The 16,852-nt window shown below is 47.3% G+C and overlaps 1 protein-coding gene across 6 annotated transcripts in view; it reads right to left on the bottom strand.

Annotated features, from left to right (window-relative positions):
• MGAT4A (alpha-1,3-mannosyl-glycoprotein 4-beta-N-acetylglucosaminyltransferase A) overlaps window positions 1–16,852 on the bottom strand; it is a 148,003-nt gene that overhangs the window by 14,498 nt on the left and 116,653 nt on the right. Inside the window, exon 13 of one of the 6 annotated variants that reach the window (XM_030570674.1) lies at window positions 2,285–3,404. The exons of the other annotated variants lie outside the window; for them this stretch is intronic. Within the exon in view, the coding sequence (XP_030426534.1) occupies window positions 3,338–3,404 (67 nt within the window). The 3' untranslated portion in view covers window positions 2,285–3,337. Of the gene's footprint in view, window positions 1–2,284; window positions 3,405–16,852 lie in introns of those variants that run through there. 6 annotated transcript variants of the gene reach the window in all.

Raw genomic sequence — 16,852 nt, 5'->3', positions numbered from 1 at the left:
CAGGTCCCTTTTCCCTGGATAAGATAACAAGACTATTCCAGAACACTCAGGAACTTTCCAGAACTAATTAAGGCAGGCAGGCTAATTAGGACACCTGTAGCCAATTGGAAAGCTGCTAGAATTAATTAAGGCTAATCAGGACACCTGATTTAAAAAGCCTCTCACGCCAGTTAGTGAGGTGTGTGTAAGGAGCTGGGAGTGAGAGCAGGGCCAGCTCTAGCAATTTCACTGCCCCAGGCTCGGTGGCACACTGTGGGGGGCGCTGTGCCGCTTGCCGGTCCCGCGGCTCCGGTGGACCTCCCGCAGGCGTTTCTGCGGATGGTCAGCTGGTCCTGCAGCTCCGGTGGAGCTGCCGCAGGCGTGTCTGCAGGAGGTCCACCGGAGCCGTGGACCAGCGGACCGTCCGCAGCCACGCCTGCGGCAGCTCCACCAGAGCCACCTGCTGCCCTCCCAGCAACCGGCAGAGCGCCCCCCGCGGTGTGCCGCCCCAAGCACGCGCTTGGCACGCTGTGGCCTGGAGCCGGCCCTGAGTGAGAGGATGTGCTGCTGGAGGACTGAGGAGTACAATCATTAACAGACCTCAGGAGGAAGGTCCTGTGATGAGGACAAAGAAGGTATTGGGAAGAGACCTTGGGGAAGTAGCCCAGGGAATTGTAGCTGTCACGCAGCTGTTCCAGAAGGCACTCTAGACAGCTGCAGTCCACAGAGCCCTGGGCTGGAACCCAGGGTTGAGAACAGGCCTGGGTTCCCCCCAAACCTCCCAACTCCTGATCCAACACAGGAGGTATCACCAGAGGGGAAGGTCTCTGGGCTGTTCCCTGACCCACAAGGTGGATCAGCAGAAACTTCAGGGATTGTTCTTACTCCCCCCCGCATACTGGCCAGCGATGAGGTTATCTGAGTGAACAGCAGATCTGAGCCACGAAAGTGGCCAAACTGAAGGCTACCGTGAATCTCTGAGGCAAGCAAAATCTGCCAGTAAGTGCAGGACCCACCAAGGTAGAAGAGAAACTTTATCATAGTATATATATATCTTCTTACTATATGTTCCATTCTATGCATCTGCTGAAGTGGGCTGTAGCCGACAAAAGCTTATGCTCAAATAAATGTGTTAGTCTCTAAGGTGCCACAAGTACTCCTGTTCTTTTTGCGGATACAGACTAACATGGCTGCTACTCTGAAACCTGTTACTATATAAACTGAGGTCCAAAAGGAAGGTCTTTGGAACCAACTCCAGGACACAGCCCCAAGATTAGAGCTCCCAGACCTCAACACCCTGCAGAATCTGGAGTTCCCCAGATTACCTGATCCTGACTGGCCAGCAGGAAAAGTACATCTGCCTTATTGGGAGTGGTGAGCATTGTATGCTTAGCGTGTGCATTTTGTTTTGGTGATCGTTAATAAATAGAGGTTAAGTAGGATATTACTGTGTAAGGCTCCTTCACTGGTAGAAGACCCTGTAAATCCCCAAAAGATTAAGCCCTGAGTCCACGGAGGAGTAGAGCCTGGAGCCCATTAAGGGATAAAGTTAGATGCCTTTTGTCTGGAGCTCTAGGAACAGAAAGGGTGGGGGTGCCTAAATCAACAGGGCCATGCCTTGAGCTTCAGGAACTAGGTAGAGGTGGAAGCCTTGAGCCCTAGGAACTAGGTAAAGGCAGGTGCCCTAGAGTGTGTGTAATAGAGAATTTTGTGTGGGTAACATTTGCATACCTGAAGAATAGCTCCGCGTGACTTGAAAGTTTGTCTTTCTCACTAAAAAAGGTGGTCCAATAAAAGATATTCCCTCACCAACTTTGTCTCTCTAATATCCTGGGACTGACATGGCTACAACTATACTGCATACGTTCTTTTTAACATTGAGTTTTCAACATGCGTTGTGTGAATGAGAAACAAGAGCATTTTTTACCACTAGGTGGTATATCTATACTTGGGAATTTATTAAGGCCACTCATTTATATTAATAGAACACAGACAGTTTCATAAGATTAATGTCTACGTAACTGCGTATAGAAGTGACATCTAAATACACCTAGTTTAACAGGCTTTTGTTATTCTTAATGCATTTAAATAAATATGTAAAATCTATTAGCACTGAAGCCCTCATTTCAACTGAAATGTAAAGTGAGCACCATCTAACACACTACATATGCATCACTCAGTTAAAACTAGTTTGAGAATGATCACGTAACTAAAATTATGAAAAATCACTCAATTTACAATTTATTATAATGTAATCAGACATAAAATTTCCAATTTATCAGTGTTAAATATGTCCAGAGCTGGATAAGTAGTTGCCATTAATCCACACAATCTTTATCTGCAAGAAATTATTATTTTTTCTGTGATTGATGATCCTTACAGAAAGCATCATTAAAAGAAAGCAGAAGAGGAAAACAGAGCACTCCAGTCCTTATTTGGGAAAACATCTCTATTCAGACAGCAGCACATGCTTACTTTAAGCTCCTGCTTTCCTGAATAGGGAAATTCTCTGACAGAGTGACAGGTGACAAAAAATATTAAAACAGGATCAAGGCTCTGAAAGAGACAGAGCCAAATTCTGTTGTCAGATACATGCATGCAAGCTCTATTGATGTCAGTGGCATACACTGAGTTCAGTAGGAATTTCACAGGAGTAGCAGAACAGAATTTGCTCCAGGGACACAGGCTCTGTAAACTCTTCAAGAAAAATATTTGTGCTTTTTAACAATTGTTATTAAATGTTCAATACATGAGCATACACAATGATAACACACAAGGAGAATTTATCATACACAGGTCCTTAATTTGCAGATTTTATCAGATAAAACTCTTACTGAAATTAATGGAGAGTTTTGCCTAGATTAAGGACTGCAAAACCAAATTTGTAATCCTTTTTCTAAGCATTTACGAAATCTCAAAAACATACAAGGAGTACATTTTCCAGCGTTTACTACAGGTCTCAGTGATAAGTAAGACAAAATTACAGCAAAGCAGCCCAGAAAGATATTTGTTTAAAATGTGCATTTAGATCTATTCTGATGTCCTTATGCATTCTAACACCCTAATCATCAGTGGGAGTTTTACCACTATATTAATGGGATAACATCTCTCTTACCACTCTCACCCAACAATATTTTTTCATTAGGGACTTTTAAAAAATGCAAATGCATAAAGTGCTCTTGCATAGAGGCAGGAACAGTGCTTTTCTTCATCACTTTTTAGTTCACAACTCTTATTACTGACAGCAGGACAGAGCTGGGAACAATCACCAAAGAAATTCCTCTATAGTCATCAAGCTCTCTGTGTGAGTTAATAGTGAACAAATTGCAAAAGTAGAAGTGTTTTTCCTGCTGTGCTATTAACATTTAGACAGTAGGGGGTGATTTTGTTCATTTACAGCAATTAACAGCTCCACTGTAGCAACACTGCAACACACAAAAGTTAGCATAATGTCAGTATGATATGATTTACAGAAATGATTGACCTAAATGAGTTTCCAGGCTTCCTTCCATCCAAAGTTGTCCTTCCATTTATCTCTCTTCATCTATGTAAATAACACATACACATGTATATTTTCTCTTTGACAGATCAGGTCTATTACCATAATCAAAGAATGCATACAAAATACAAATAAAGTTATGTATGATAGTTAAGGCTACATTTTAATCACAGGTATTTTTAGTAAAAGTCATGGACAGGTCACAGTCTTGGCCGTGACCTGTCCCTGACTTGTACTATACACCTATGATGAAAGCTGGGGGGAAGAGGGGCACAAGTGTGGGGAGGGGGATTGCAGCACAGGGGGCGCCGTGGCTGCTGGGGGAGGGGGTATGGCCTAAGGGGAGGGTGCCGAGGAGGAGAGGCAGGGGAGTCTTGGGTCAGATTCCCTAGCTGGCTCCTGGGAAGCAGCAACCTTCAGCTCCTAGCTCCATGTGCTGCCTCTGCTCTGCCCCAAGCCCTGGTCCTGCAGCTCCCATTGGCTGGGAACTGCAGCCAATGGGAGCTGCGGGGATGGTGTCCGCAGGCTGAGGCACCATGCGGAGCTAGGAGCTGAGGAAAGGGAGTTCCTGTCGCCCCAGGTAAGCACCACACCCAATCCCTAGCCCTGAGCCCCGCGCTACCCAAATTCCTGCTGCTGGGGGGCCCTGAGCCTGCCCAGCAGCAGCTGGTGCAACTGGCCCAAGGGCTGCCTGAGCTGCTCAAGCGGCTCCCGGGCCAGCTGCACAGGCCGCTGCAGGAGTCACAGAGGTCACAGAATCTGTGACTTCCATGACCTCTATGACAAACAGAGAGCCTTAATGATATATAACTACCTCGATATAATGCCACCTGCTATAACACGAATTTGGATATAACACAGTAAAACAGTGCTCCAGGGGGCCGGGGCTGTGCACTCCGGTGGATCAAAGCAAGTTCAATATAACACGGTTTCACCTATAACACGGTAAGATTTTTTGGCTCCCAAGGACAGCGTTATATCAAGATAAAGGTGTAGTATATTCTTGTACTTCAGATTTATAAGAATTTTATTTCTCTTAAAGATAAAATTAAGCAGATCAAAACTCTGTTGCTATTACACTGGGTACCATTTAGCTAGCTGTCCTGCAGTAAGCTTGCCTTCCTCTCAGTGGATAACAAGCACAAGGCCCAAGAGGAATTGAGCTACAGAACATTTTCCTAGCTGCAAGACCTGACTGATGTGTTGGGAGATGTGCTTTTGGTTCATGAATAACTAAGAAATCTGGCCTGGGATTTAACTGGTGTCAACCCATGGGAACACTGGAAATATTTATTTTTTCTGCTTGAGTCGCATTTTACTTGTTACTAAAATCACTAACAATAGTGTCTCATCTATCTGCTATTTAAACACAATAGCCTCAGAATCATTCATTAACCGTAAAATTCTGGAAAGTACACACACACACACGTATATTATACCAAACAGAAGTGAAAATTGCTAAATTATTCTCTTCTCTTAAAAAATAAAAGCTGTAAAAGAATATTTTAGTTACAAATTTAAACATGCAGAAGTTTGGAAATTATAAAATGTAATATTAATTTCTATTTTGTAAATGTAACATCAAGCTACCTCACAAAAATAAAACTGTAAGAAGCTGCTCTATCCCTGACACCTTCTTTGTGGGCCAGGGTTAACTACTACCTAATCCTGGTGTCATTTAAAAAACCTCAACCATTTACAATGTGCTCCTTGCATAATATAAATTACTTTCTTCTTACTTTCTGTTTCAATGTACATAAAACTACAAGATGATTCACATGGCTAGTATAGAAAAAGTTGTATAAGATATGAAAAATAGTATATGACCATGTAATTGCACATGCAATCTTGGTGTTTGTCACTGTATGTCTTGAATGTAATACAGAATTTGGAATTTGATTCCACTGAAAGTAAACTAGATGTAGTATCTAAAAACATACGAGTTAGAGAGAACAGTATAATCTGTTGAAATAAGTATTAATGAAATCCAACACAATCTGATTGCTGTGAAAACCTAAAAAAAAGCACTGTGACTCTCATTGGTGTGGTAATTAAAGATAGTAACAACTTTCCTAGGCAGAAATGCATTATTTATTACTGATATTCTGAAAAAAAAACTTCAATCAGGATTATAGCCCATTGTGATGAAACCTTAGAAAATTTTTCTTGAAGCCTAATGTCCTGGGTTTTCTTGAAAATCATAAAAAGGAAGATTTGTACAAATCTATGTCAACACTTTTAACTTCTATTTGTGATTTTAATCTTCCCCTTTCCATACTTAAACTGTTTAATCTCTAACAGCAGTTCTTCATCTCTTCTTTTTGCAGAATCACGTGCTGATTGTACCCTTTTGTATCAGCTGTTGATTGTGCACGGCTCATAAACCAGGTCAGGAAATAGAAGTAATCTTTTCTAGCAAAATAAAAACAATGTGTATTTTCCAACATGTTTCAAAAATCTGTGCTGGTTCAGAGAATTAATTATCGTTTCTCTGAGCTAAAGTTCTGTCTTTAGGCTTCTGCCTTATGCCCTTTCAAATTTTATGTACTTATAAAATGTACTTATTTTACACTTTTGATGAAGACCAGGCTTTCCTTTCTTCACAGCTAGCTTGTAAAGATACTAGCAAGCTTGATAATGAAGAGGAGCATGAACATCACTTGTCATTTTATAAAGTTTAGTTTTATAGTCATTGCTTGGTAATTCTATATAAACAACTACAATTATACTAGAGAAAGGAAATATTTCCCTTAAATTAAAATTCTCTATCAATGAGTGATACTTATTGAACATGTGTCATTTAATTCAATTAAACTACAATTTGATTTTTTAGAGCCTGCTGTATAACTTACAATTGCACTTTAACTTAGTTGGAAAAAGTATTAGTTTTTTTTTTCTGTCTTGTTATGTGCCTAGTGAACTGTTTGGTCTATTTATAAAATCCTGAGGGTGAAAATCTGGCCCCCCTGAAGTCAATGAGAATTTTGCCATTGACTTCAATGGCACCAGGATTTCCCCCTTAGTGGCTTTTCAAGACTCCAAGTAGCTGCTTTGTTATTGTGGTTGTAATAGTTGTTATTTGGGTTATAGTATGTGTTTCATCTCTCTAGATACAGATTTTTAAACAACTCTGGTTTTAATAATCTTCTCTTACTGATTGATGTTTAAATGACCTCTATAGAACAGGGGTCGGCAACCTTTCAGAATTGGTGTGCCGAGTCTTCGCTTATTCACTTTAACTTAAGGTTTCGTGTGCTGGTAATACATTTTAATGTTTTTAGAAGGTCTCTATAAGTCTATATTATATAACTAAACTATTGTTGTATGTAAAGTAAACAAGGTTTTCAAAATGTTTAAGAAGCTTATTTTAAAATTAAATTAAAATGCTGATCTTATGCCGCTGGCCCACTCAGCCCGCTGCCGGCCTGGGGTTCCCTTCACCTAGTTCGGCAGTGGGCTAAGCGGGGCCTGCGGGACCCCGGCTGGCAAGGGGCTGGCAGCCAGGACCCCAGACCAGCAGCGGGCTGAGTGGGGCTGATGGCTGGGACCCCAGACTGGGGGTGCAGGTGGGAATGTGGGTGTGTGTGCAGGAGCTCCTGTTTGGTGCTCCGGGTGGGGGTGCAAGAGTCAGGGTGGGGGGGGCTGTGGGGGGGAGCAAGAGTCAGGGCAGAGGGCTGGGGTGCTCAGCTTGTGAGGGTGCTCATGGCAGGGGGCTGGAGGCAATATACCCCGATTCCACCCCTTTCCCCAGGGCCCCAATCCCCACCTCTTCTCTGCCTCCTCCCCAGAGCAGTAAGCACGCTGCAGCTCTGCTCCCTGTCCCCTCGCAAGGGCAATCAGCTGATCGATGGAGGGAAGGAGAGGCAGAGGGGCAGGAAAGCACCACACTGGAGGAAGAAGCAGAGGACAGGGGAGCTTGGATGCCGGCAGGACCAAGCTTCTGCCTCCTGCCCCTGCAGGAGAGAGCAGTGGGCAGGGGGACTGAGTGGGACCAGGACCCCGGCAGGCGGCAGCGTGCCATTAAATATTGGCTCGCACGCCATCTTTGGCATGCATGCCGCAGGTTGCCGACCCCTGCTATAGAATATCAGATTACATGTATGTTATTATTTGGTCTTCCTATCAGAAATCACCATAGCAGACTTACTGTTATTTTTAATTCTTCTAAAACACCATTTTTTCTCCTTTGAGTGATTGTGCACATACATGTATCGCTGTGGGTGACTCACCAGCAGTTTCTTATGAGTGCTGGGACTTTGGATTATCTGAAGAGAGATTGATTTGCCAAAAAAGGAATCATCCCAGAAAGCTTAAGTAATAGTGTTGTATCTAGAGAAGCTATGTACAGATGAGCATTGTTGCTGCCTTGCAAATGTCCACTTCAGGAACGTTGCTCAAAAAAAGCTGATAATGTGGAATGAACGCTAGTGGAGTGGGTCATTATTATGGTGGAATATGGACTTTAGCAAGATTGTACCAAAGCTTGATATAGTCAAAAATCCAATCAGCTGGAACAGGTTCCCTTTTGATCCTTTCAGCATAGACTTCACACTTCAAAGAGTCCAGCAGAGGATTTGAAAGACTTTTTGTGGTCGAGGTAAAATGCCAGAGCCCTCCAAACATCCAAGATGTGAAGCTTTTCTTTGGCCTTGGAGCAATGATGTTTTGAAAAGAACAGCGGGAGATGAATATTCTCATTGAGGTGGAATGCTGATACTGCCTTAGGCACAAACTTGCGGTGTGGCCTAAGGTTCTCCTTGTAGAACTAACAGCCATCAAGAACATAGTTTTCAGAGATGTTATCAAAGGTTCAAAGAGGGAACCAACAAGCAAGACAGCATTAAATTTAGGTCTCATGAAGGTAACGGATCAGAAACAGGATGATACATGCTAAGAAATCCCCTTTAAAATCTGGAAATGACAGGCTGTAAAAAGATAGAAAATCCGTCCACTGGAAGGTGTCCTGCAGAGACGCATGCTAGATGGACTCTCACTGAACTGACAAAGACCAGAGCACTTCAGATGCAGCAGGTAGTCAAGTATATGATTTCAGTGATAGGTTATACACTATAGTTAGTAGTGCTGCAATTTCATATTGAGTTTTTTCAGAACGCTAAGGTGAATACAATATGGTCCTGGTGACTTCTTATTGTTTAGTTTATCAATTTGTTTTAAAACCTCTTCTACTGACAGAGATCAATTTAGGACTGTACTTCAGATCTGTTAGCCAAAAAAATAGCTCTGAAGTGGGTATTTCCCCCATAACCTCTGAATTGACGACCAGTGCAAAAAATTAATTTAGCTTCTGTGCCAGGGCCTTGTCTTCCCTAAGTCCTCCTTTAGTACCTTTGTCATCTACTGGTTCCACTGCCTGTTTAGCCGGCTTCCTGCTTCTGATGTAGTTTAAACAAAATTACTGTTAGTTTTTCCATCTATAACAAGTTGCTTTTCAAATTCTTTCTTGGCCTATTTTATTATACTTTGACATTTTACTTGCCACAGTGTGTGATCCTTCCTATTAGTCTCATTAGGATTTGACTTCCAATTTTTAAAGACTGTCTTTTTGCCTCTAACCATCTCTTTTATTCTGCTGTTTAGCCAGGGTGGCATTTTTTGGTCCTCCTACTGTCTTTTTTTATTTGGAGTATACATTTATTCTGAATGTCTATTGTGAAGTTTTTAAGTAGTCTCTGTGCTGCTTGTAGGCATTTTACCCGTAACTGCTTTCTTTAATTTCTGCGTAACTAGCATCCTCATTCTTGTGTAGTTCCTTTTCAAAGTTAAGTATTACTGTGGTGGGTTGTATTGGTATTTTCCTCCCTACAATGATGCTAAATTTAATTACATTATGATCACTATTACCAAGTGCTTCAGCTATAGTTACCTCTTCCAGCTATATTGGAAGTGGGTAGGAGTTCACAGAAACTTGGGATGGAGTACAGCTCTGCCGAACCCAGCATCCTCCCTGGTTTGGGAGACGATTGCATAATGTGAGATGAAAGTGTGAACCGAAGACCATGTGGAAAAATTGGAAAGAGTCCAGCGGAGGGCAACAAAAATGATTAGGGGACTGGAGCACATGACTTATGAGCAGAGGCTGAGGGAACTGGGATTGTTTAGTCTGCAGAAGAGAAGAATGAGGAGGGATTTGGTAGCTGCTTTCAACTAACTGAAAGGGGATTCCAAAGAGGATGGATCTAGGTTGTTCTCAGTGGTACCTGATGACAGAACAAAGAGTAAGGGTCTCAAGTTGCAGTGGGGGAGATTTAGGTTGGATATTAGGAAAAACTTTTTCACTCAGAGAGTGGTGAAGCACTGGAATGGGTTACCTAGGGAGGTGGTGGAATCTCCTTCCTTAGAGGTTTTTAAGGTCGGGCTTGACAAAGCCCTTTCTGGTATGATTTAGTTGGGAATTGGTCCTGCTTTGTGCAGGGGGTTGGACTAGATGACCTCCTGAGGTCCCTTCCAACCCTGATATTCTATGATTCTATGGCATTCCTACAAATGTCCTGGATAGAGACATGTGCCAAAAATGCAGCCAACAAGGCTTGTGCCCTAGTTGAGTGTGCCCTCACAATTGGGGACAGGGAGACTCCCGCCAGGTCGTAACAGGTACGAATACATGAGGTGATCCATTTGGAGAGCCGCTGAGTGGAGATTGGCCAACCTCTCATGAGTTCAGCCGAGGCGATGAAAAGCTGCAAGAACTTCCTGAATAGCTTTGTATATTCCAGGTAAAAAGCCAAAGCCCGTCTCACATCCAGCATGTGGAGGCGACGGTCCTCACTGGGTGTGTGGTATTTGGGACAAAGCACTGGCAGGAAAATGTCCTGACTCATATCGTAGGTAGAGACCACCTTGTGGAGGAATGAAGGATGTGGTCAGAGCAGGACCTTATCCTTATGGAATACTGTGTATGGGGGTTCAGAAGTCAGGGCTTTGACATTTATATGCAGGGCAAAGTCCTGTGCAGCCCACAGACCTTGGATCTGAATGTTCCCCACATGGGCTCCCAACCCCAGGCCCGACGCATTGGACACCAGCTCCACTGACGGGGGTCGGCCCCTGAACAGGACCCCGTTAAGCATGTTCCCCGGGGGAGGACCACCATCACAGAGAAGCAATCACTGGTTTGGGCATACTGAGGACTTTGTCCATCCTGTCTCTGAACTAGGAGAACACCGAGGCCAACCTGAGCTGGAGGGGCCGCATCCTGAGTCTGGCGTGGCGAACCACATATGTGCACACCAACGTATGACCCAGGAGCTGGAGGCATGCTCTGGCTGTGGTCACGGGGAACCTTGTGACTGTGCTCATGAGCTCCCTTGGGGTTTCGAACCTGTCCAGTGGGAGGGAGGCCCTGGCTGATGTCGCGTCCAGAATTACCCCAATGAACTCTGTGCGCTGCACTAGGACTATCGTGGACTTGGTGCCGTTTACCAACAGGCCCAGAATGGCATATGTGGACAGGAGGAGTGGCATGTAATCCCGCACCTGCGACCTGGAGCTGCCCTTCACCAGCCAGTCGTCGAGACAGGGGAAGATCTGGACCCTCCCACCCCAACGTCTGAGGTAGGCCGCTACCACAGACACGCACTTTGTGAATACCCTGCGAGCAGTGGACAGGCCAAACGGGAGGACAACAAATTGGTAGTGCTCCTGCCCAACCGTGAAACGGAGGAAATTCCTGTGGCCCTCGAATATATGAACGTGGAACTAGGTGTCCTGCAGATCAAGGGCAGCATATCAGTTCCCAGGATCCAGGGAGAGGATGATGGAAGTCAGAGAGACCATGCGAAAAAGACAGTTACTCACCTTTGTAACTGTTGTTCTTTGAGATATGTTGCTCATATCCATTCCAATTAGGTGTGTGCGTGCCACGTGCACAATCGTTGGAAGATTTTTACCCTAGAAACACTCGGAGGACCAGCTGAGGTGCCCCCTGGAGTGGCACCCTTATGGCACCAGATATATGCCCCCGCCGACCTAGTGCCCACTCAGTTCCTTCTTGATGGCTACTCCAACAGAGGGGAAGGAGGGCGGGTTTGGAATGGATATGAGCAACACATCTCGAAGAACAACAGTTACAAAGGTGAGTGACTTCCTCTTCGAGCGCTTGCTCATATCGATTCCAATTAGGTGACTCCCAAGCCTTACCTAGGTGGTGGGGTCGGAGTGAGATGTCGCGGAGTGAAGGACCGCTGAACCAAATGCAGCATCACCGCTGGACTGCTGCACTATCACATAGTGGGAAGTGAGGGTATGTACTGATGACCAAGTTGTTGCCCTACAGATCTCCTGTATGGACACTTGAGCCTGGAAGGTGGAGGACGAAGCTTGACCCCTAGTAGAGTGGGCAGTAAGATGCGTAGTTGGGAACCCAGCCAAGTCATAGCATGCACAGATGCATGATGTAATCCAGGACGAGATGCGCTGTGTGGAGACCGGGAGGCCCTTCATCTGGTCTGCCATAGCTACGAACAGCTGGGTCGTCCTCCTAAAAGGTTTCGTTCATTCGATGTAAAAGGCGAGGGCCCTGCAAACATCTAGGGAATGCAATTGTTCTCATAGAGAAGCGTGTGGCTTCCAGCAGACCACCGGAAAAGACGGTTACTCACCTTTGTAACTGTTGTTCTTCGAGATGTGTTGCTCATATCCATTCCAGTTAGGTGTGCGCGCACCGCGTGCACATTCATTGGAAGATTTTACCCTAGCAACACTCGGTGGGTCGGATGGGGGCCCCCTGGAGTGGCACCGCTATGGCACCGGATATATACCCCTGCCGACCCAGCCACCCTTCAGTTCCTTCTTGCCGGCTACTCCGACAGAGGGGAAGGAGGGTGGGTTTGGAATGGATATGAGCAACACATCTCGAAGAACAACAGTTACAAAGGTGAGTGACCGTCTTTTCTTCTTCGAGTGCTTGCTCATATCCATTCCAGTTAGGTGAATCCCAAACCTTACGTAGGTGTGCGGTCGGAGTGAAATGTGGCAGAATGTAAAACTGCTGAGCCAGGGGCTGCAGCATCTCTTGACTGTTGAACCAGAGCATAATGCAAAGCAAAGGTATGGACCGAGGACCATGGAGCTACGCGACAGATCTCGTGGGTAGGTACACGAGCCAGCAAGGCGGCAGATGAAGCCTGAGCCCTGGTAGAATGCATGGTGATGTGGCTTGGGGAAATATGAGCCAAATCATAACAAGTGCGGATGCACGCCATCACCCAAGATGAGATTCTCTGAGAGGAAACAGGTAGGCCTTTCCTTCAGTCTGCTACCGCGACAGAGAGTTGGGGCGGTTTACGAAATAGTTCTGTTCGCGCAATATAAATGCGAGTGCTCTACAGACGTCCATGGAGTGCAATTGTTGCTCCCATTGCGTTGAGTGTGGGTAACATGAAAGGCCGAAACCACCTTAGGGAGGAAAGCCGGGTGTGGTCGTAACTGCACCTTGTCTTTGTGAAACATAGTGTACGGCAGAACCACCGTAAGAGCCCTGAACTCGGAGACTCGTCTGGCTGATGTAATGGCTACGAGGAAAGCTGTCTTCCAAGACAGGTATAGCAGCGAGCAAGTCACTAACGGTTCGAATGGGGGAGACAGAAGTCTGGTTAAAACCAGGTTGAGGTCCCAGGTTGGGGCTGGGATGGCGTACTTGAGGGTGTAAGCGCTCCAAGCCCTTGAAGAACCTCGAACCCATAGAGTGAGAGAACATGGAACGACCACCTTAGCCTGGGTGGAAGGTAGAGATGGCTGCCAAGTGTACCCTCAGCGATGACACTGCTAGGCCCTGCTGTTGTAGGCCAGAGGTAGGCCAAATAGAGGGGATCGAGACCTCAGTAGGAGTAAGATCAAGCGTTTTGCACCTGTAGGAGAAATGCTTCCACTTGGCCAGGTACGTTGACCAGGTGGAAGGCTTCCTGCTACCCCGGTTTAGTCACACAGCAGCCACACCGTGAGGTGAAGAGACTGCAGGTCTGGGTGGCAAAGCCTGCCGTGGTCCTGAGTTATGAGGCCTGGGTGGAGTGGCAGGGTAATTGGGTTGGCTATTGACAGGTCGAGCAACATGGTGTATCAGTGCTGCCTGGACCACGCTGGAGTGAGCATGATCATGTGCGCTCTGCCCCTGCGGAGTTTGAGCAGGAACCAATGAATCAGCGGGAACGGTGGGAAGGCATAAAGGAGTTGGCCCTTCCACGGCATCAGGAAAGCGTCCGAGATCAATCCCGGGGAGAGACCTTGGAAGGAGCAGAACATCTGGCATTTCCTGCTCTCACGGGAAGCAAACAGGTCTATGTGGGGAAAAGTCTCCACTTCTGGAAAACAGAATGCATCACATCGGTGCAGAGCGACCACTCGTGAGACAGGAAAGACCTGCTGAGTCGAAGTGCGAAGGCGTTCCGAATGCCTGGGAGAAAGAATGCTACCAGATTTATTGAGTGGGCTATGCAAAAGTCCCAGAGATGGATGGCCTCCTGACAAAAGGGGGAGGACCATGTCCCTCCCTGGTTGTTTATGTAGCACATGGCCGTTGTGTTGGCTGTAAACAGTGAGACGCCACAGCCTCGCAGCTGCTGCTGGAACCCCTGGCACGCCAGGTGGACTGCTCTAATTTTTGGACATTGATGTGGAATGCCAGCTCCTGAGAAGACCAAAGGCCTTAAGGTCGAAGGTGACCGAGGGTGAGCACCCAAGCCAAAAGATGACGCGTCCGTCATCAGGGACAGTGAGGGCTGGGGCGAATGGAACGGCATCCCTGCCCACACCAGGGAGGGAGTTAGCCACCACTCTAGGGAGCCTAGGGTGCTCGAGGGAATGGTGACTATCGTGACCATTGGGTCCCTGTCCGGGCGGTATGCCGAGTTGAGCCAAACTTGGAGAGGACAGAGGCAGAGCTTGGCGTGTTTGGTTACAAACTTGCAGGCAGCCATGGAACCCAGGAGACCGAGACAAGTGCAAGCCAAGGTCGTTGGGAAAGTCTGCAGACCTCGGATGATTGTTGCCATCGCCTGAAACTGCGGCTGTGGTAAGCAGGCTCCGGCTAGGTCGGAGTCCAGGATAGCTCCTAGGAAGTCTAACCTCTGCGTGGGAACCAAAGTGGATTGTTCTATAGTAATCATCAGGCCTAGACGTGTGAATAGGTCCTTGACGATGCCCACATGCTGAGTGATTTGTGTCTTGGAGTCTCCTCGGATAAGCCAATCATCCAGATACAGAAAAATGCATATCCGACGTTGGCGAAGGTAGGCGGCGACTACGGCCATACACTTGGTCAATACCCGTGGGGCTGTAGAAAGGCCAAACAGCAGTACCGTAAACTGGAAGTACTGATGGTTGACTAGAAGGCGGAGGTATCTCCTGTGCGGAAGGAAGATGGCGATGTGAAAGTACACGTCCTTCATATCAAGGGCGGCATACCAGTCTCCAGGATCCAAGGACAGGATAATGGTTCCCAGGGATACCATGCGGAACTTCAACCTTATCATAAACTGGTTGAGTCCTCGCAGGTCTAGGATAGGTCTGAGACCTCCGTTTGAGTTGGGGATTAGGGAATAACGGGAGTAAACCCCCTTGCCCCTTTCGTCCATCGGCGTCTGCACCTCTTGTAAGAGGAATTGCTCGTGAGAGGGGTCCCTGAAGGGGGACAGGGTTGGAACAAATTGGAGGTGGTACCCATACTCCACCGTGCATAGGATCCAGCGATCTGAAGTTAACTGGGACCACGCCAGGAGAAAGTAGGAGTGGGATCCCGGCCTGTAACTGGTACGCCGCCCTCGGGCGCACCTTCGAAAGTTCGTCTTTGGTCCCGGTGGTGACTGCGAGGGACCTTGATCTTGGCCCTCTAGGGGTCCTGACGGTCATCTGTGACCATCTCGGCCGTGCCGTCTGCCAAAGTCCTGTCTCTGGCTAGGCACAGAGTATGGCGGTGTGGCTGGGGACGGAAAGGCCTGTGTTTGGTCGCTGGTGTATGCACGCTGAGAGAGCACATTAGGACCCTGCTGTCCTTCAAGCTTTTCAGCCTGGGGCTGTCTTTGCCGTGAAGAGGCCTTTACCATCAAATGGTAAGTCCTGAATGGTATACTGCAGCTCCAGCTGGAAGTTTGAAACCTGAAGCCATGAGATGCACCTCATGGCAACACCCGAGGCCAGAGTCCTGGCTGCTGAGTCTGCTGCATCCAACGAGGCCTGGAGGGAAGCTCTGACCACCTTTTTCCCTTCCTCCAAGAGGGCAGTGAACTCTTGGTGGGAGTCTTGAGGGAGAAGCTCCATAAACTTAACTACCGCCACCCAGGTGTTATAATTATAGCGGCTAAGCAAGGCTTGTTGATTTGCCACTCAGAGCTGTAAGGCCCCTGCAGAGTACACCTTGCGGCCAAGTAGGTTCATTCGCCTAGCCTCCTTCGATTTCGAGGGTGGTACCTGCTGGCCATGCCGTTCCCTCTCCTTAACGGACTGAACAACTAGTGAGCAGGGAGGAGGACGGACATACAAGTAGTCATACCCCTTAGAGGGCACCATATATTTACGCTCGACTCCCCTGGCTGCAGGAGAGATAGAGGCTGGGGACTGCCATATAGTATCGGCATTCGCCTGGATGGTCTGAATAAACGGGTAGGGCCCCTCTAGTGGGGCAACTGCCAATAGAATGCCCACTACCGGGTCCTCTACCTCCGGGACCTCCTCCACCTGGAGGTCCATATGGAGTGCTATCCTTCCTTAGGAGGTCCTGATGGGCTCTCAGGTTGTTGGTGGGCACATCAGAATCGCGGTCCTGAGCATAAGAGCTGTCCGCGTGGGATGACACTGATGCGTGTCTGGATGGCCATGGAGGTGCTGAAAAACCATGGGCAGAGTCTCTGACTCTATCGGACCTTGCCCAACTCGGCATCGGGGACTAGTACCGGGAGGCGTACCGGTACCTGGAACGAGATCCAGACCTGCGACCAGAGCGGTGCCGGGAGGTCGACCGAGATCTCGAGACTCGACGTCGGGAGCGGCTACGGGAGTCACGGTGCCTGTAGCGGTGCCGGGAGCTGGAACGGTGCCGAGAGTAGCGGGGTCAGCGAATGGGATACCGACCGGTGCAGTGAGTGCGACCGGTGCCGAGGAGGAGAACAGCACCGGGACTGCAAGTGGTGTCAGGAGCGGGAGTGCCGACGGGACCTGGAGCGTCTGCAGGACCATGATCATGAACGGTGCCACTCTGCTGTGCCGATAGAGGATGGTCATATCAAGGGAGGCTTGTCAAGAGACTGTATTACCCGCATCGGCGGTGCCGGGGTCAGGCAGCATCAACTCTGTCATAGCAATGAGATCCCTCGCCGTTGGGAATGTCTCTGGCATGGAGGGAACAGTAGGCTAAACCACAGCGCG

Source organism: Gopherus evgoodei, chromosome 1, assembly GCF_007399415.2.
Source record: "Gopherus evgoodei ecotype Sinaloan lineage chromosome 1, rGopEvg1_v1.p, whole genome shotgun sequence".
In the NCBI taxonomy this organism is placed as follows: domain Eukaryota; kingdom Metazoa; phylum Chordata; order Testudines; family Testudinidae; genus Gopherus; species Gopherus evgoodei.
This window is presented reverse-complemented; position numbering and strand designations above follow the sequence as displayed.